Below are 22,146 nucleotides of genomic sequence, written 5' to 3' on the forward strand. Positions count from 1 at the left end.
CTGTTCAAGGGAAATAACCGTGAGACAAACAATTTCGTTCAAATTAGTTTCGAAATACGCATACAACCAAACAATTTGTACCTGTACCAGGTGTGACTAATTAAATAGTTGTTTGATAATTTATAGATAATTGGAGTCCTACATGGATGAACTCATGAAGCTGCTCGGGACAATCGTTCTTGCAGCATTTCTTCGCACAGGTATGTAAAAATCAAGGATAAAAACTTCAAATAAGCATAAAAAAACTGACTTCCGGAAATGAAATTGTCAACAAAAATGGGTACACTAATACGATGCGTCGAGTTCTCATTTCAACATAAAGAGAATGTTGAAAAAAAATAAGCGTTTCAAAGTACAATTGTACTTGTTCTCTTTTAATGTGATGGGTAAATTTGAAATCGACGTTTAACTGGAGCCAAACTAATAAAATGCTTAGTTTTTATAGATACTTCATAAATTGTGCTCAACTACATGTATTTCATGACATTGTTCAAACTAACACTTGATATAAGAAACATATTTTGCCTAAGAAGTTTCTTTAAGATAGAAAACAACAATGGCCATGATACAAACATACATTGGTTGATAAGACAGGCACTTTGATTAGAATCATTATTCTACCAGCACAGCATTTCACGTAAGTGGTTTTAATGTTTGCATTTATAACTACGTATATATTTATGATCTTTTTGTGTTTATTTACTTTCAGTAATACCCATTAAAGTGCCACCTGGATTCCAAATGGCAATTTTTCATGTAAAAAGCTATTATCAGTTACAAATCACAGTGACCCTGAGTGTCAATATCTTGTAGTTGGATTATTGCAGCTAGGTGGTTTACCACATCATGTCTTTGGAACCTCTCTGGTGGTCATACATGCCAGACATCCCGATCTTTGCAGGACAGTCCTGCTTTTGGGATGTTTGTCTCGGCGTCCTGATGAGACACAATTTGTCCTGACATTCGTAGAAAACGACCTACGTTCTATAAGTTCACAATAAATTTCGCTAATCAAGCTCTGTCTGGCTTGAATTACCATCGCTAATCTCTTTATTGCCCCCAATTAACAAACCATATCTACTAGTCAAGTGATCCAGTGTTGTTTTTGACACCTTATCAGCGATCTATAGGCAAATTATTGATTTTATCGCGCTTTCACACCATGGTGTTTTTATGATAGGGGTCACTTATTGCTAGCGATAGATGCATTGTAGTGAATTAAAAGCAGACTGCTTTTGTATTTCATGACCCAAATCAAGTCCAAATATATATATATAAGGCAGTATTCTGTGTATTATACCACCTGTGGCTTAAAAACCTGTCAAAACACCAATTTGGTACATCACACTATTTGAGCACTGACCGATACACATTGATGTTTAGCATAAATTTACTTTTGTTTTCGACTGATTTTCAGAAAATAATTTGTACATAATGATATTGCATCAATGTAAATTTAGAGTTAATTAATGATTGGTTGAATATAAACACTGCTCGATGAGCGCACCTCGCGTTGAACGATTACACATGCCTCTCAGTCTGTCCCAAATGGATTCCCCCGAAATTTCACGTAATTGATTCATCCACATAGTGCACATGTGTGTTTACTTCCTGAAAATGGAGAATCTCTGTGTTCATGAAATTCTGAAACACATTCATCATCAATTTTTGCCAGAAATAATGAGATTTTGTAAGTAATATACTGATTACTGACTACAGTAAGGCTATCCTTAAAAAATTGTTTGTTTGGCATAACCCGACCCAGGTAAATTTGGGTGGTTGGTAGGTAGGTTTTTTTGTTTTTTTTTTGTAATTTTTTTTTCTGACATTGAACTCCGACATATACCAAACTGAAAGGTAATTCTCAAATAAAGCTCCAAGTCTTCTGCCTCATGAAAGGAAATTGGTAAAGATTTTTCTGCACCGTCCGTATCACCGCACGTGTATTCGTAAGTCTATTTTGTCTATAAAGAGCTTCTTTTCATTTACTTATTATTTATAGGACTTTTGCCATCGGCCGTTATATTGTAGGCAGACGAAAATATCAACTGTGTATTCCATTATCTGCGCATGAATGACCCATTTATATTACCAGATAGCAAACTCAATGTTGATTTGCCCGCTACCATATGCGCTTCAAATTGTTCATGGAAACAAAGAGAAAAATAGTTTTAAAAAAAACACTCCTGATTAAAATGGCGGATGTTTTCAATTAAATTTAACGAGATTTAAGCATATTTGCAAATTATAGCCAAATTCGCTATACTTTCGCAAATGGCGAACGACAGCGCGAGCCCTGTAGTAGTGAGCATTTATTTCAATAATAACACGTTCGCAATGTTCGCGCTGTCGTTTGCCATTTGAGTCATTTGCAAAACTATTGAAAATTTGGCTCAAGAAAAATCTAAATTGCGAAAATGCGAAAACTAGTAAAATTTTGTTGAAAACATAGGCCCTTTTTAATCCGGAATGATTTTCTATATTTGTCTCTTTGTTTCATTGAAAGTGTTTGCAATTCGAGCAGTTAACAAAACCCGGTCTGTACCAAATTAGACATTGCTTAACCTTATTGTTAATGAAGTTCATCATGACATGACGTTGTCGAATGAAACGTGAGAACGGGTGGAGCTATCGGATAATATTGGGTCATTCATGCGCAGATGTTGTATAATTTGAATACACATTTAATATTGCCGTCTGCCTCAAAAATAGCGACTGGTCGGAAAGTCGTATAAAGAGATAAGCAAATGAAACAAAAACGTGACAATACCCGTCAATTAATATTTCTAAGCTGACCACTTTTTATCTTTCTACTGAATATTTACGATCTGAATTAAAGAGTGATAATTAAATAGTTATATGGCGATAATATTACACATCTCTGCTGATTGCCGAATTGAATTGAACGGTGATAATTAATTAATTTGTTTTTTTTACTCCCAAACTATATATAACGACAGCAGCGTATTTTAATTAAAGGGATACGAGAAAAACAAGAGCGGTTTAATTATATTTAAAGTATAATTAAACGCATATGCATATGTCAAATAAATAGGTGACTCAAATAAATACCGGTACGCATTTTGTTCATTGCTTTTCTAGATATCCTTAAAAGAGCATTTAATTAAATGACTCAAATAACCGGAAAGGATAAAAAGCGGAAAGTACAAATTTAGCAGAAAGAAGTTTCGACGAGCAAAAAAAAAATTGGGGGGGAAAGTAACAAAAAAAATACAGTTGGGCCAATTTTAGTGGGTCGATCGGGTTATGCCAAACAAAAGAATTTTTAAGGATGGCCTAAAGGTGGCATGATTGATCGTTCTATGTGTCCTGCTTTTTGGTCAAATGTCCAGACATTTTTAAATGGAATGTCCCGATTCGGACATGAACATTTCTGGCATTTGGCCTCTTCTTCAGCCTCACTGGTTTCTAAGCTTGTTGTGTTACTTTCAAATATGACATGTTTATATATAGTCATGCTTAAACTCATATCCTCCAGTGACATTTGTATAAAAAAAAGAGTACCAGAATTTATAACTTACATGTATGCAAACAATGCAACAACAAATAATTTACCTTTATAGAATTATTTAACTCCAGTGAACTCCATGTTAAATATGAAGTATGATTAACCACAAGCTGCTACATGTAGTTCCATAGACACTGCAAAAGCATTTGCTGTTTTCATGGCTGACTTAATTTGGGTGACATCACAACAAAAAGAGATAGTCAGCGTTCTCCATACAAAATTTGAGTAGCCAGTTATACTTTCAAAACAGCCAGTGATTTAGAGCTCAAGGACTAAATCGGTCATTGTTTGCTGTGTTTTAAATTGATATTTTGGGAAATTTAAGTAGCCAATGCCAAGATTGCTAGTTACCAGTGAAAGCGTTAACTGCCTGTGCTTCTGGAGAACACTGGAGAGTACTCAATTGCGTATTGGAAATAAACTTGTAATTTTATTAGACTGCTTGTCTGCTTCACTGTTCAATTTACATGAACATTTCTTTAAATGGACTGATAGAATGTTAAAATGTATGAACTGTGGGTACATTTGAATTATTTTATATTAAGTAAGATTTAGAAATTAAGAAAAACATTATTTACCTCATCTTTGTTGTTTTTATCCCCACGCTTTTTGGGGATATTGTGGTTATCTCTGCCGTTCGTCTGTCCGTCCGTCCTGGCCACTATCTCCTCCTACACTATTAGGACTAAAACCTTGAAACTTACACACATGGTAGCTATGAGCATATGAGCGACCCTGCACTATTTGGAATTTTGATTCTGACCCCTGGGTCAAAAGTTATGGGGGTTGGGGAGGGGCCAGGTCAGAGATTTTTACTCATTTTTTTAGGTTATTTTACTATAATTTCTTCATTTCTACACCAATTGTCTTCAAATTGATACTAAACCTCTCTTATGACAATACGGTCAATCTCAACTATGCATGGCCCCATTACCAACCCTGGGGTGCCCCGCCCACATAGGCCACGCCCACCCAAAATTGCCTTTACTATAATTTCTTCATTTCTACACCGATTCACTTCAAATTGATACTGGACCTCTCTTATGACAATACGGTCAATCTCAGCTATGCATGGCCCCATTACCAATCCTGGGGCGCCCCGCCCACATAGGCCACGCCCACCCAAACTTGCCTTTTACTACAATTTCTTCATTTCTACACTGATTCACTTCTAATTGATACTGAACTTCTCTTATGACAATACGGTTAATCTAAACTATGCATGGCCCCATTACCAACCCTGGGGCGCCCCTGGGTCAAACATGTGGCATGGGGATTTCCCAAATTGTATTTTTTTCTTTGACATATTGCCAGGGCATCTTCCAAAGTGAAAGCAGTGAGCTCTAATATGATTTAGAATGCACCACAATGTGTCTTTTAATACTTCTGCACAATGAAAAAGACCCTGACACGGTCTTCCCAAAATGAGCAGTTTATGCGCATGAAATTCCCAATTTGAAACTCTAGGACCTCTTCCCAATTTCCTGATGAAAAGCCCTGCGTTCTGAATTTGAACAAAGTCACCGCTAATAGGTCTCCACCAGAAATAGATCACAGTACAATATACAGACAATCTTGTATTAAGAGACCACTCAAGGGAGTAATCAAAAGTGGTCTCTTAATAAAATGGTCTTTAAATAAAAAAGGCCATTCTGGAAGAATGCTTACCCTCAATTTTACTCTATATGAAGGATAATCTCTTTTGTCCACAATGATTTTAACTTTTATAATAAAATGAATATAAACACAATACCAATAAAAAAGTATGAAATTTTATTTTAAATCATAAATACAGATTGACATACAAAAGTCATGTAGGCCTACATGGATGATATGTGAAATACAGTATTATGTGAAAGTCAGAAATACCATTATTCTAATTAATTTAATATACAGATGTCATGTATGATATGTGAAATGCAGTATTACTTGAAAATCAGAGTATCATTGTTCTTAATAACTTTGAATGCAAAAAACAGTGAAAACGTATTTTAATAATAGAGCACACTTAGTCTGTACTACCGCCTGTCTGCTCAGCACTCGTCCTCTTTTGAAGAATTGACACTAAATAATCGAACTATAAAGCACAAGTTAAGTATGTACGCCCGTCTGTATGAAGTTCTTATATTATTTTGAACTCCACCTTCCCAGAATATTTTAGTTCCTTTGGGTCTCAGGTGAGCGCCTTAGGGCCCATGGCTGTCTTCAGTCTTGTTTACTTCTTGTTCTTTCTTGAACATGTGTTCTATATCTTCTACAGCCTGGAGTGCTGACCCAAAAGTCGTGCTGAGGCAGACCTTTCCCCCAACTACAATAGTGGACAACTACAAGACATTGGTGGTGGAGAAAAGATGGGGATGCCTACATGGCCTGTGTTGTAGACAACAGACCTGTAGACAGCCAGGTAACCAGAGTCACTAAGAGATTATTTTGATACCAGTCCATCTCTTCTCATTGAGAATCATGATTTTAGTACTTACACAGATGAAGGATTTTGAAATATTTTATAACGAAGCAGAACATTTACAACATTTAAGCCTTTGAAAACCTTTATAAAGGTTTTACCCATGCAACATTTTGATAAATTCCTTGCTTCATTGGTCAACTGAACTTGGTCCGGTTGTCTTCTATCATATAATCTCAGATTTTCATTGTAGTTAACATAGATACTTATGTAGTTGAACCAAATGTCCCTCATCTACTTACAACATACCACGTGCCACAAATGACTCATAACCTAAATAAATATAGTGTATGAAAATCAACATAATTATCTACTTTGATGTCTAAGTTCCAAGTATAAAATTCCAAAGTCTGTTCATGCAAAGTTTAAAGTTTACTTGTAACTTTCTACGCTTAACCTTTGACAATAACATTTTAGGCATGCCCTATGACGACACATCTTTGATGTATACATGTAGTGGGATTAAGGCGCATGAATTTTAATTGTTTTTTCAGCTGTTCAGTTTAATACTTCACTGAACTTATTGTTTGTCATAAAGTTAATTTAATCAAAGGTTTAGTTGGCAAATCAATTTTTACCAAACTTGGTCACAAAGATGGTACATGTAAGTTTTGTAAATTCTAATTGTTGGAAATTTCTTCTACTGTAAAATTAAAATATAATTTAACATTACATACACATGGTGGTTCTCAACAATCAGGTGCAATGGCTTGTACAGAACTACAACACAGGGACCAACATTCCAATCTCCACAGACACGGACACCCAGAATGCCTTCAAATATCAGATTGATAAACCGGCCGCAAACAACTGGCGGCTGAAGATTCAGAACATACAGGAGTCTGACATGGCGCTCTATATCTGCCGTGTACAACTGGGCGGGCAGCAGAATGCTAATGACAGCAGAATGATATATGTCGTTCGTAAGTTATTTCATACATATCTTTTTTTTCTCCTTTCCATGATTTTGTAGGAAGATTTCCATAATTTTTTACTGCTTTCCATGGAAATGAGATTTGTTGAACTTTTCAAGATAAATGTTTTTACTAACTGGGGAAAACTTGAGTAATTTATTATGGTGAATTTCAGATAAGCGTAAGATATTAAACCTAATGTGTCAATAACTGGATACGTAAATTTAACCACCACTCTCCCTCTCTCCCTTAATATGTTTACTATCAATATTACTCGAGGCAAAAAATAAATTCTATACTTATAAAATATATTTTTAATAATCATTAACTTTCTATTAATCTCATTTCAGAGAAGCCTCAGATTGTAGACATCTTCACGAGCTCGGACACAACCAAACAGGAGGGGGACCGCGTGGAGCTGCGTTGCAATGCTAGCGGCATCCCTACCCCCATGATCACATGGCATATGGCAGGCGGAGGCATCTTGCCTACTGGAGGCAGGGAGTGGACGGTTAGAAACATGTTGATAATAATATCCTCAAATGGTGGTTTAATGCAAGTGCAGTATGCACAGGCTTATCTTGGATGCGACTTTCTGCTTTTATAGTATTTTTTCATTTAAAGGAAGACTTTTCTTGAAGCAAATCAAGTTTAGACAGAAAGTCTCGTCCCAGATTGGCCTTTGCTTACTGCACAGACTTATCAGGGATGACACTAGATGCACATACATTAATCCCCATTTTCATAGAGCAATTTATTTCTTTGCATCTGTTGGTTGTGGGTTGGTCCATACCTTGTACACAGTTTTACTTGTATGTTAAATGAAATAATAAGTATGCTGTTTTCTCATGTGGATAAGAAGAAGCTTGTTATCCCCCGCCACAGGCGGAGGGATATTGTTTTGGCGTTGTCCGTCCATCTTTCCGTCCGTCCGGAGCCATATCTTCGAAGTCCTTTGGCGGATTTCATTTAAACTTGGTATGAGTATATATATGGATAAGGGGATGATGCACGCCAAATGGCATTGTACACCATCTGTTAATAACGGAGTTATGGCCCTTTTTATCATGAAAAAATGCTTTTTTTGGGTGTCTGGAGCCATATATTGGAAGTGCTTTGGAAGATTTCATTGAAACTTGGTATGAGTATATATATGAATAAGAGGATGATGCACGCCAAATAGCATTGTACACCATCTGTTAATAATGACCCTTTGTATCTTGAAAAAATGCTTTTTTGAGTGTCAAATATAATACTTTGTGTCCAGAAGCATATTGGCAGGGGATATCAATTCAACAAATTTGCTTGTTTATTTTGAGGTCAAGGTCACACGGCTTCTAACATGAAATTTATTTTGCATGTTATCTTGAGAAACCTATGACCATCTGTATTGGTTGCTAAGAGACTCCTGTGTCAAGGATGACATCCATTATCTTTAACCTTGGCCACCCACTTGCCAGTTTAACCTAGATAACTTAGATATGTATTTTGACGCATTTGTAGTCACTTAAAGGTTTATTTAATTAAAGACCTTTCTTACTTGATTCAAATTTTAAAGGCTTCATTTCCAACCCTTAGATACTGATGATCAGCAAACATCATTAAAACCTGAACAGACTGCGAGTTACTTGCAGGCTGTTCTAGTTTTATGCTGTTTGTATAGCCATTTTCACCATGCCTCTAGAGTGGGAAAGTGCAAAGCTGTCAAGCTTTCTTTTGAAATATTGGCAATGTTCATTTTAGTCGCCTACCATCATCATTCCCAGAGTGACCAGGGAGCACCGTGGTGATTATAAGTGTATTGCAAAGAATGAAGCAGGCGAGGATGTGAGGCGAATATACCTCAGTGTCAAGTGTAAGTACTGGTTCTCTATTTACATAGTGTCTTCGAAATAGTGTATTAAATTGCTAACACATCATTAAAAATTCTGATTCAGTGTCTGTTTCATTTTCATTTAAAGTAGTTCATTACAATATAGACATTTATCAGTGTGATGTAATGTTATCAAAATTATTCTTTGGAAAGGTAAAATACAACAAAACGCATTTCTAGTAATAATTATTAAGGATGCAAGAGACTAACCAGTTTACCTACCGGAACGACCAATTAACCGGTTACATTTTTGAGAAAAGGTTAACCTGAAAAAACATGAATATGAATTTTCATTGAATAATTCGTACGATTTTATGTTTTGAGTGTGACCAACTGCCCACTTGCGCTGGCGACTAGTTAAAACAACATGCCGCTCCATTGACGGTAATAAATAACGTGTCAACAAACAACGTAATAAAGCAATAAATCAGTACCTTTGTGGGTACAACAGGGAGTATGTTTTGATAATTTGCGCTATTATTTGTTTTTACTCGCGAAAAGTTAACTAGCTAACTGTGGGGCGTGTGGGCAATTAGCGAAGACGTTATTGACACGTTTATCTAACTCGCAATAAAAATCAGTTGAAACATTGGATGACTTATATTGATATTTTGTTAACAAATATCCAACATCGATTGCTCAAAAAAATAAAATGTTTATAAGTAACAATTTTAACAAGAAATGCAATCATAGTTAAAAATTTGTCGAGTTGACATCGTATTTGTTTTAGCAGAAATTAATATTATTATCAGTAATTTACGTCATCACTGATGCAACTACTACCGTTTTAGGCCAGTTTTATCTGAAAAAGCCATTTTTATACGCCCGTTTAAAAAAAACGGGACATATTATAGTTTCACCTTGGCGGTGGGTGGGCGGGCGGGCAGCATCCACAGCAGTGTCCCCTCTCTAATTCAAATAGTTTTCATCAAATCTTCACCAAACTTGGTCAGAAGTTTTATCTAGACAATATCTAGAACAAGTTCGAATATGGGTCATGCCAGGTCAAAAACTAGGTCACAGGGTCACTTAGTGCATTTCAAGCATTTAGAATGGTGTCCACTCTCTAATTGAAGTAGTTTTCATCCGATCTTCACCAAACTTGGTCAGAAGATCTGGACAATATCAAGGTCAAGTTCGAATATGGGTCATGCCGGGTCAAAAACTCGGTCACTGGGTTACTAAGTGCATTTAAGGCATTTAGCATGGTGTCAGCTCTCTAAATTTGGAGTAGTTTTCATCCGATCTTCACCAAATTTGGCCAGAAGTTGTGTCTAAACAATATCTAGGTCAAGTTCGAATATGGGTCATGCCGGGTCAAAAACTAGGTCACGAGGTCACTTAGTGCATTTCAAGCATTTAGCATGGTGTCCGCTCTCTAATTGAAGTAGTTTTCATCTGATCTACACCAAATTTTGTCAGAAGTTGTGACTAGATGATATGTAGGTCAAGTTCAAATATGGGTCATGGTAAAGTTATCAAGTTGTCCACAACCTTCAAATGGGCGTATCTTGTGATAGTTTGGCACTCTTGTTAAAACTCATTTAATTTATGAATATCAATGAAAAGTTATTTTTAGACTAGAAATGGCGCGGCAGAGGCCGACGCGTATCCCCACGCCGAATGTTTGACCTAGGTGTGCCCCAGGGTTGGTAATGGGGCCATGCATAGCTGAGATTGACCGTATTGTCATAAGAGAAGTTCATCATCAATTAGAAGTGAATTGGTGTAGAAATGAAGAAGTTATAGTAAAAGGCAATTTTGGGTGGGTGTGACTTATGTGGGCAGGGCGCCCCAGGGTTGGTAATTGTGCCATGCATAGTTGAGATTGACTGTATTGTTATAAGAGAAGTTCAGTATCAATTTGAAGTGAATCGGTGTAGAAATGAAGAAATTATAGTAAAAGGCAATTTTGGGCGGGTGTGGTCTATGTGGGCGGGGCCCCAGGGTTGGTAATGGGGCCATGCATAGTTGAGATTGACCGTATTGTCATAAGAGAGGTTCAGTATCAATTTGAAGTGAATCGGTGTAGAAATAAAGAAATTATAGTAAAAGGCAATTTTGGGTGGGTGTGGTCTATGTGGGCGGGGCGCCCCAGGGTTGGTAATGGGGCCATGCATAGTTGAGATTGACTGTATTGTCATAAGAGAAGTTCAATATCAATTTGAAGTGAATCGGTGTAGAAATGAAGAAATTATAGTAAAGGCAATTTTGGGTGGGTGTGGTCTATGTGGGCGGGGCCCCAGGGTTGGTTATGGGGCCATGCATAGTTGAGATTGACCCTAATGTCATAAGAGAAGTTCAGTATCAATTTGAAGTGAATCGGTGTAGAAAAGAAGAAATTATAGTAAAGGCAATTTTGGGTGGGTGTGGTCTATGTGGGCGGGGCCCCAGGGTTGGTTATGGGGCCATGCATAGTTGAGATTGACCCTAATGTCATAAGAGAAGTTCAGTATCAATTTGAAGTGAATCCGTGTAGAAATGAAAAAATTATAGTAAATGGAATTTTTTGGTGGGTGTGGCCTATGTGGGCGGGCGCCCCAGGGTTGGGATTGGGGCCATGCATAGTTGAGATTGACCCTTATGTCATAACAAAAGTTCAGTATCAATTTGAAGTGAATCCGTGTTGAAATGAAAAAATTATAGTATATGGAAATTTTTGGTGGGTGTGGCCTATGTGGGCGGGGCGCCCCAGGGTTGGGAATGGGGCCATGCATGGTTGAGATTGACGGTATTGTCATAAGAGAGGTCCAGTATCAATTTGAAGTGAATCGGTGTAGAAATAAAGAAGTAAATGTAAAATAACCTAAAAAAATGAGTGATAATTTCTGACGCGGCCCCACCCCAACCGCTATAACTTTTGACCCAGGGGTCAGATCAAAATTCCAAATAGTGCAGGGTCGCACATATGCTCATAGCTACCATGTGTGTAAGTTTCAAGGTTCTAGTGCTTTTAGTGTAGGAGGAGTTAGTGGCCAGGACGGACGGACAGACAGACAGACAGACAGACGGACGGACGGCGGAGATAACCACAATATCCCCACCTTTTTTTCAAAAAGCGTGGGGATAAAAATAAAATCATCGGAGCGAGTGTGCTCGAAAACTTGTTTCCAATGCTCGCAACAGAATCAGCCACAAGCTACTGGACAAAGTCATTTTTTGACCAAATAAACAGTGTTGTTAAGTGCATGTTCTGCATATACATGTTTGTTCGCTGATTTGTTTTAACTGTGAGATAGTAGTGCCTTAGCTTAACAATTATTGAAAAAAAAAATTATATTAAGTTAATTTTAGAATAAGAAATGAAAGCACAATGAACAAAGCACAATATTGTGAGCGATACGACCAGAACAGAACATAATATAAGCGACCCAACCAAAAACCTATTAATGACACCTAAACATGAACATTGTGTAGTTCTTAATACTTTTAACTTATATGCTTTAACGCAGGAAAAATATAACACAATAAAGCATACATATACCAAATTATTTAAATACATGTATAATAAATTGTTATTAAGAAAATGATATGTTATCAACGCAAGCGATTACTTTAAAGGGATCTTTTCACGCTTTGGTAAATTGACAAAATTGAAAAAAGTTGTTTCAGATTCGCAAATTTTCGTTTTAGTTATAATATTTGTGAGGAAACAGTAATACTGAACATTTACCATGGTCTAATATAGCCATTATATGCATCTTTTGACGATTTTAAAACCTAAAAATTATAAAGCGTTGCAACGCGAAACGATAGAATAATTTGGAGAGTTCTGTTTTTGTCGTTAAATTTTGTGAAACTACGAAGATTGCTTATATAAGGTATAAAATACGTCAAATATGTGTACTCGGCGGAATAGCTCTGTAGGCTAAAGCGTTTTTACTTCAGGACTCTGGCAGGACTCCAGGGGTCGAAGGTTCGAAACCTGCTCCGGGCAATGTTCTTTTCCTTTTTTAAATTTTATTCTTGATTTTTTACTGAAGCTTTTACGATCCAATGTTTACATTTATCATTATAAAGCATTTAATGAATAAGTTAAAAAATGCCAAAATCTGTGAAAAGGCCCCTTTAATATAGAGTACATGTACGAGTGGTATGATATGTTTAAGGTATACTTAAACATTTTTTTCTACTAAAGGTTTTTTGGTTAACTGGTTAAAAACCGGTTATGGCAAATGGTTAACCGGTTAATGTTTTTTGTAACCTTTTGAATCCCTAATTATTATATACTTTTTGATAATAACGTTGTTCCTTTAAAGGAGACAACAATCTAATGTCGTAAGTGCAGTAGTAGTGATGATATAACATGATATCACACCGAAAACAAACACATATTCCCTATCAATCTCTGCAAATTACCATCGTTACTCTCTATCAATCTCTGCATGTTCCTATGGTTACAGTTGCCCCCTCTGTGACAGTTCACCAGTACCGCAAGCAGGTTTTCCAGGCCCCAGGGTACAGTCGCACTCTCACCTGCGAAGCCAAGGGACACCCCGTGCCGTCCGAGGCAGAGATCCTATGGTTCAAAGGGGGCTCCTCACTCGTTGACTCAAATAAGTATGTTTGCCAACTGCTTAACCTTTTCCCACTCATAAGCTAAGTGAAAATGGCTTTGTGCAAACAGCATAAAACCAGAACAGCCTGTGAGTAACTCGCAGTCAGTTCAGGTTTTATGCTGTTTGCTGCTCATCAGTATCTAAGGATCGGAAATGTAGCATTTAAACCTTTAATCTAGTAAGAAAGGTCTGTAATTGAATTTCACTTTCTAAGGGGCTACACATGCCTCAAAATACGTTTCTAAGTGGTAAAGGGTTAATGTATTTGATAAGTAAATAGTCTGATTTGAAGCTCTTATTTATGGAGAGCAGTTGCCAGTTACTGGCATAAGTGTGTGTATTTAGTTCTGTTGAACCAGCACTTCTAGGAAAAGTATGCATGGATTGCCACCTTGATATTACTGAAATCGTGAAAATGACAGATTTGACATATTGGATCAGGAAAAAAAAGAAAGAATATCAATTAAACATATACAGCTTTGACATAAATTGGATGGAAATCCATAAGATATGCGAGTGTAAGAAATACATTGACTGTGAATAATTATTTTAGTTGACTGAGCTTACTTTTTCAGACTTGTTTGATTGTTAATGTACACATGCAGTTGTATCCTGGTTTGCAATATAATAACTACTCCTAAATTCCTTGAATGTAAATTCATCTGTCGGTGTAGTTTATGCTTGCCTCAAGTATTCCGTTTTTCTTTCATTTCGATGGAAATTCAGCCTGCTGTTGTAGTTGTTGGGTCGTTGCAATGAGATGCAGTCTGCTTTTTGCTTTCTGATAAATAAAACTCTTAATTCTCTACAGGTTCATTAAGGAATCCTATTTCGGCTCTAACTATGTGATGATGAAGCTAACAGTGAGGGATATCACTGAAGCTGACTACGGAGACTACAAATGTTACGCTGAAAACTCTCAGGGGAATGGGGAGAACACTGTAACCCTCAGCAGTAAGTGCTGTCTTATATGAACATTCATGAAGTCTATTTATTTAATTGGAAAAGCATTTAATTGGCTTTTATAAAATTATTCCTTAATCACAATTGGTTTCAGCTTAATAAATTGATAAAAATGGAATTAACAAACATTGACATTTTCTTGCAGTAGAAAAAACATTATTTTTATGTCCCCGGATCGAAAGATTGGGGGTATATTGTTTTTGGCCTGTCTGTCATTGTGTCAGTCATGGTATGTGTGTGTCCCAAAACTTTAACCTTGGTTAAAGTTTTGCAATAACTTTTGCAATATTGAAGATAGCAACTTGATATTTGGCATGCATGGAGCTGCACATTTTGAGTGGTGAAAGGTCAAGGTCATCCTTCAAGGTCAAAGGTCAAATTTATGGCTTCAAAGTGGCGCAATAGGGGGCATTGTGTTTCTGACAAACACATCTCTTGTTTACTGTTACCTTTATTTCTGTACCAACTTTAATCTATTGTGTACACATCGTATAAACAGAAACCATCTCCTTTTTGTTGCAGGGTCAGACAAGTTCGTGGATGATCGAGAACTTTTCCGGGAGTCATCAGGCGGGTCTATCATTGTCTTCAGTATCACCACCCTTGTCATGCTGTTAGGGACCGCTCTCCTTCACCTCTGTTAGCCACGCCCCCTGCACCGTCCACCTCATTCTATACAGCAAATACTTGTTTTAATTGTGATTTTTGCATGGAACGCTCATTTCATTCTGATTTGGTTTTTGGAAGATTATTACATAAATTACATCTTCATTCTGGTGTTTTGTTGTATATTTGCATGATTTGTCATCTAGAAGAATGGTTAGTAACTGTAAGTCTTTGCTTGTTTGGATTTCTTTTGATAAAATCTTTCGGATTTTAAGTAAATTTGTGTGATTGATTTTACGATGGAAAATGTACTATTCCTAAATGAAGAATCTCTTTCAGTCTTGATATATTTCTTTTTCGTAAATTCATTTAATAATGAATAAAGCAGTGTTATAAGAAAAAAGATGCTCCAAGATAATTCAACTTTTTTCTTAACACCCTACAGTGTTGCAACTTGCAAGTGATGATAAATTAAGTTTGCCCTTTTGCTATGGCAATGCAATTGAAATACTACTGTGAAACCATTTATTTTCGTCGGCACAAAATTTCGCCCTTTTCATAAAAATGACTATTTTGTCCGCTCTTAAATTCGTCCATTTCTGGTTTTGAAAAAAAAAACAACGTCCGATTTGTTTGTAATACATGTAATACGCGGTTGCGAAAAAATCTTGCTGGGGAAAGAGAGATGACACTTGGTAGTCATTTGCAGGAGGTGGGCCTTGTTTGGCATATGCCAATTAACAAGTCTGTTATTTCAGGTGATAGTAACTGTCCCTTATTATTTAATGTCATTGACACTTTCTTTGTTATGATTAGCGGATAAGTGGGACTGAATAACCGTTAACGAGTGTTTTAAACAACGAAGCCAATTGCCAATAAGTCTTTTTCCGTTACAATCACGGACAACCAAACACAAATCAAAATGTTCTTTATTAATTTGTAACAAAGCGCAGAATATATTTCAGTCAGGTGTTGATCACACATCGTCATATTTTAATTGCGTTTAATAGTATTGTCTTTAATCCGGATTCGCCGCGTGTAGGCTGTATAATCTGCAACACTCCTGAAAAACACAATACACACAATGGGTAATAAAGTTGTTAACAATAAGCGCTTATCAACACTATTATACCTAAACGAAGTCGACGCATTAGATACAGCCTTAATGCATTCGCATTTAACAGGAAATGTCAGTTGTCAGTACACTGTATAATGAACACCCCTTTTTGTCAAAACCGGATTTAACTTGAGTGTAATTAGTCGACCGTTTCATGTTCTTTGTATCAATACCATCTGTGTATCTGTATGATAAGTATACCAGTCAACAAACAAGGTGCGCGCTTCCGCATATGGGTATTCGGACGTTCAAAAAATTGACCTACGGTTTAGCGTTCACGCCGTCGAACGCATTAAGCCAATTAACTCGTTTTTTTTCACTTTTTCTTTATTTGCAAAAAATACTAGTTGCTTATAACTTACCTTGCAATCTTTTTTTCACGCATTTTGCGAGTGTGCGAGTGTTAATTTCGAGCCTTGTGTATATGCGTGGATTACGCTGGATTTAAATGCCTCATGCCTACGGTAATTCAGTCTTATTTGTTTCAAATATGGAACATGATTGTTCGTTAGGATCTTGAATTCGTCCATCGGTCGAAGGACGAAAAAGGCGAAAATTAATGTCGGACGAATAATAATGGTTTCACAGTATATGCGTTCAACACCACACCATCACAGGACAATTTAAAACTAAAATTGATTTTTAAAAATCAGCCAGTGATATAAAAATCAATATTTATTTGCACTAGAAGTTATCAATTGTTAAGATATACAAGGTTTGCATGACCTGTGCAAAGTAAATGGTAAAGTGCTGATCATGCAATGTTCATTTTGAACATGACTCAATTTTCATGAGTGTTTTATATGTTTTAATATCTTTTGAAAATGTTATAATATGATTACTGAACATTTTGTATGTATGTAAAAATGTATAGTCACGCATATCTTGTACAGAATCATGATGACATTATGTACATTGAATTCCTTATGTTAGTTCGTAGAATTACTGTTGTTAGTGCATCTTGTAACAAAGCATTGTACAAACCATTATTTTCATATGTTTTTCTTTGTGCCCGAAGGGCATATAGTGATTGCACTGTCTGTCTGTCCGTGGACAAGGCCTTTCCATACACATTTTGACTCCTTGACCTTGAACTTAGGGTCTGCGTTTAGGTTTAGAATCTGCGTTTAGGTTTCGAAAAATGCTCATAACTTCTATCAAAGCGTTTTTCGGGGGCATTTGTCACCCTTTGAAGACAGCTCTTGTTTCTATCTCATTTTCACAGCATATTTTTATATCATTTATTTACATTTTCAAACTAACTATGCTCTGAGGACCAGTAACAAAAAAAGGAAGCTCCTTTGAATTGATATTTCTGATTAGTAAATTTCATTCAGAAATTTTATATTCACTGTTGAAGCTGTGGATGTTGATGAATAAATAATTCCATCTACAATATATACATCTGCTTAGCATTTATTCCTGGCATGATCAATGTTACGGAATAAAAATACCTTACTAAGAATGATTTACATCACCTTACAGAACATTCCAAGTATACACAATAACGTATACCTGTATTTATATCACTAATCTGTGTTTATAATATTTAACATAGTTTTATACAATAAATATATCAAAGTGTATTATGTAGTCGTTTGTGTATGCCCAATTGTTTGTCTTTGTACATCTGTCTGATATTTATGTTTCACCTAACTCATAAAAGTATATCTTGCTAGAGTTATGAACCTTTAAAGACAAACCTATCAGATTGTGACCTTGTACATCTGGGTTTGTAGGGAGTTCCGACAATAAGATATGATTATGAATATTTCAAAACTGAAAGTAGACCAAACGCCTAGAATGGAAAACATGTTATTATAGTCAAAGTTCAGGATGAGTATAAGTTTATTAGACTCAAATTTTATGTACATTTTGTTAATAATGGACTTGTTTTAGTCCATTATGAAACCATGGTATATGTAATCAATTTCATCATTAAACTATTTTATTTGTATGTCCCCGTCCCCCAGTCTATGCTGGGGGGACATATTGTTTTTTCCCTGTCTGTTTGTTGGTTTGTTTGCGTCAAACTTTAACATTGGCCATAACTTTTGCAATATTGAAAATAGCAACTTGATATTTGGCATGCTTGTGTATCTCATGTAGCTGCACATTTTGAGTGGTGAAAAGTCAAGGTCAAATATATGGGGGGGACATTAGTGTTTCACAAACACATCTTGTTTATATATAGTTTTGCTCTTATCCCTGGGCTATATATTGAAGTTTTCCCACATCAAGCCTTTCTTTTTATGCCCCCGAAGGAGGGCATATATGAATTGGACTGTCTGTCCGTCACACTTTGCGTTTAGGTTTTGAAAAATTCTCATAACTTCTATGTCGCTTCAAATAGCAACTTGATATTCGGCATGCATGTGTATCTCATGGAGCTACACATTTTCAGTGGTGAAAGGTCAAGCTCATCCTTCAAGGTCAAAAAAAACAAATCCAAGGGAAGTAATAAGCTTTAAAGGGAGATAATTATCTGTACCTTCCAAATGATAAAAAAAATATAATAAATCAAAGCGGCACAGAAGGGGGGCATTGTGTTATTGACAAACACATCTCTTGTTAAAAAGATATTTGATGCTGCCAGGTACATACATACTAACTTTACACATAGGTCAAATGGCGATGCTTTTGACACTGTAGAGATATATAACGTTATTATCTGTCAACATACCGTATCTCATCACCTGTTTACAAACCACTATATGTCAACAATGCCAGCATTTATTGATAACCTCTTCCAACAAACAAACATATGGTATACAACCAAACAAAGGACCATCTTTTTAACATAATTATTATTAACTTCTTTTTCATCGGATATAAAACAGCATATTACCTGCATATGCAATCCCATTTCCGATCAGCTGCAATTGCATGCGCAACTCTACCACAGCGACACGACCATCCCCATTTCTAACAACTAAGAACTCGTTCAAATACATGTTGGACATGGGGTCAACCAACATCTTCCACTTTAAGGTACAGGCCGAGGGTCTCTACATCTGCCGCGTACAGCTGCACAACCAGCAGTACTCTTACGTCAGCAGGATGATTAAAGTAGTATGTAAGTGTGACATTCTGTACATAAGGCAATACAGTGGGGTGCGTTGTATGTAAGGTGTGACTTGTTACAGTCTGGCACTTTGAATGTAAGGCCTGACATGTTACAGTGGGGCGCGTTGACTGTAAGATGTGATGTGTTACAGTGGGGACGTTAGGTGTAATGTGTTAAGTGGGGCATGTTGTACGTAAGGTGTTACGTGTTAAAGTGGGGCGTATTGTGCGTAAGGTTTGACATGTTACCTTTGGTCGTGTTGTGTGTGACGTGTTACAGTATAGAGTGATGTACGTAAGGTGTGAACATTACCTTTGGTCATGTTATACATAAGGTGTGATGTGTTACAGTGTTGCGTACTCTTTGTAAGGTGTAACAGTGGGGGGTGTTGTATGTAAGCTGTGATGTGTTACAGTGGGGAGTGTTGTATGTAAGGTGTGACATGTTAAAGTGAGGGGTGTTGCATGTAAGCTGTGACGTGTTACAGTGGGGGGGGGGGTGTTATATATAAGGTGTGACGTGTTAAAGTGTGACGTTCAGTATGTAAGGTGTGAGGTGCGCCAGTGGGGCGTGTTTTAGCTCGACTATTATATATGAAATATATATACTGGAGCTATCCTACTCACCCGGCGTTGGCGTGCAAATGTTAAAGTTTACGTACTACCCCAATTATTTCCTATGTCCCTTGACGTAATGCGTTCATATTTTGCATACTTGTTTACCAACATGACCCCAAGTGATAAACAAGAGCAGACAACTGTATCAAGCATTTTGACAGAATTATTGCCCCTTTTATACTTAGAATATGCATATTATTGACTAATCTATGTTAAAGTTTGCGTACCACCAAAATTTTTCCTATGTCCTTTGACATACTGCTTTTATATTTTGCATACTTCTTTAACAACATGACCTCCATCTATAAACAAGAGCAGACAACTGTATCAAGCATTTTGACAGAATTATCGCCCCTTTTATACTTAGATAATTGAACAATTTGCTTAAATTGCCATAAATTCTTTATTTATGATCACATTTGATTCATACATTGACAAAACAACACTTAACTGACATGCCACAATGCACTCCACCCAAACCATCCCCCATGTCCCCCCCACCCAGAATCCCCCCCCCCCCCAAAAAAAAAGTTTTTATTTTGTTTCCTTGTTTTTGAAAGATCATCTATTAAATTACCACACACCCACATTATACCCCCCCCCCCCCCCCCCTCTCCATGATGGCTTACATTATACTGTCAAGCACTCGAATAGTCGAGCGCTGTCCTCTGACAGCTCTTGTATTACGAAAATTCGAGGAGTTGTACGGAATTTTGGTAAATTGTACTTTCTAGTAGGTATGTTGTAAGAAAACAACAAAGTTATATTCTGTCTAAGTCTTGACGTGTTATTTGTAATTGTGGTGTTTTTACGTTTTGTTGTGCTTGTGGGGTTTTGTACGTTAGTGTAACATGTTGTTGAGATTGTGGTGTATGTGAGTGTTACCAGTTGCTGTTATTATGATAAGTTGCATGTGAGTTTTAGGTGTTGTCTAGATTGTGATATGTTGTTTGTGAGTGTTGGGCATTGTTGTACACATACAACACATAACAAGTAAAACAACATGTAACACTCGCATACAAAACACCACAATTGCAACAACAATATGTGTTGCACAGTTTGCCTTGTTCTTTGACGATGTTTCGCACTGTTTGTCTCTTAATGTGATTCTGCGTTGCACTGTTTGCCTCGTTCTGTGTGGCTGAGTCGCACTGTTTGCCTCGTTCTTTGATGCAGTATTGCAATGGATACCTTGCTCTATGGTGCTGTGTCGCACTGTTTGCTTTGTTCTTTGATGCTGTATCGCACTGTTTGCCTCGTTCTTAGATGCAGTATTGAAATGGATACCTTGTTCTATGGTGCTGTGTCGCACTGTTTGCTTCGTTTTTTGATGCTGTATGGCACTGTTTGCCTCGTTCTTAGATGCTGTGTTGTCATAATCGTACTTTGATGCTATGTCACTGCGGGTGCTTCTTTTTTAGTTGCTTTGTCGCATTGCTTGCCTTGTACTTTGATGCTGTGGCGCACTGTTGGCCTTGTACTTTGATGCCGTGTCATACAGTTTACCTTGTTTGTTGATACTGTGTTGCACTGTTTGCCTCGTTTGTTAATACTGCTTAGCATTGTTTGCCTTGTACTTTGATGCTGTGGCACACTGTTTGACTTGTTCTTTGATTCTGTGTTTCACTCTTTTGCCTTGTTCTGTGTTGCACGTTTTTTCATGCTGAAAAGCACTGTTTGCCTTGTACTTGGATGCTTTGTCAAACTGTGTCGCACTGTTTGCTTCGGTCTTTGATGGTGTGTTGCACCATTTGCCTCGTTATTTGATGCCAAGTTGCACATGGTGCCTCGTACTGACATGATGTGTCACGCTGTTTGCCTTGTACTTTGGTACTGTGTCGCACTGGTTGCCTTTTTCTTTGATGATGTGTCATACTGTTTGCCTCAGACTTTGATGCTATGTCGCACTGTTTGCCTCGTTCTTTGATGCTGTCCCGCACTGTTTGCCACATTCTGGGTAACTCTTTCTTTGATGTTGTGTCGCATAGGGTGCCTTTACTTTGATGCTGTGTCGCACTGGGTGCCTCCTTCTTTGATGCTGTCCTGCACTGTTTGCCTTGTTCTTAGGTGCTGTGTTGCACTGTTTGCCATGTATTCTGATGTTGTGTCGCACTCTGTGCCTTGTACTTTGTTGACTTGTTATGCTCTTCTTCATTGTTTCATATAAATTAGGGACCACATGCTTCCAAACGTTTTCTTTCCAATTAGGGCAACTAAAATTTCATTTTCTTTATACATTTATTTGTAATTTTCTGTATTTGGCGGATATTGCTGTAAGAATCAACTTCAATTTTACAATTTGTTCACACTTGTTTATGTGTTTGACCACGGATAATTTTGTGTGACAATTTCCTGTATTTGTTGCGTATTGCTGAAAGTTGTTACTACAATTAAAACATACTTGTTCAGGCATATGACCACGGATGATTTTGTTTGA

General features: G+C 37.0%; 1 protein-coding gene across 1 annotated transcript; it reads left to right on the forward strand.

The window, feature by feature from the left end:
- The first annotated feature begins 23 nt into the window (after nt 1–23).
- Nucleotides 24–17,611, forward strand: LOC127873214 (lachesin-like). The gene is made up of 8 exons (XM_052416977.1): nt 24–200; nt 5,790–5,933; nt 6,694–6,916; nt 7,258–7,418; nt 8,651–8,762; nt 13,184–13,340; nt 14,151–14,293; nt 14,825–17,611. The coding sequence occupies exons 2-8, from the start codon at nt 5,895–5,897 to the stop codon at nt 14,944–14,946; spliced, it is 957 nt and encodes a 318-aa protein (XP_052272937.1). The 5' UTR covers nt 24–200; nt 5,790–5,894; the 3' UTR covers nt 14,947–17,611.
- Nucleotides 17,612–22,146: the final 4,535 nt, after the last annotated feature.

The sequence above is a fragment of the Dreissena polymorpha genome, chromosome 1 (assembly GCF_020536995.1).
Source record: "Dreissena polymorpha isolate Duluth1 chromosome 1, UMN_Dpol_1.0, whole genome shotgun sequence".
Lineage (NCBI taxonomy): Eukaryota > Metazoa > Mollusca > Bivalvia > Myida > Dreissenidae > Dreissena > Dreissena polymorpha.

Coding starts and splice junctions, on each gene's coding strand:
- LOC127873214 (XM_052416977.1), top strand. CDS start 5,895: ATGGCCTGTGTTGTAGACAACAGACCTGTAGACAGCCAG. Junction 8,763..13,183: donor AATATACCTCAGTGTCAAGT/GTAAGTACTGGT, acceptor CTATGGTTACAG/TTGCCCCCTCTGTGACAGTT. Junction 14,294..14,824: donor GAACACTGTAACCCTCAGCA/GTAAGTGCTGTC, acceptor TTTTTGTTGCAG/GGTCAGACAAGTTCGTGGAT.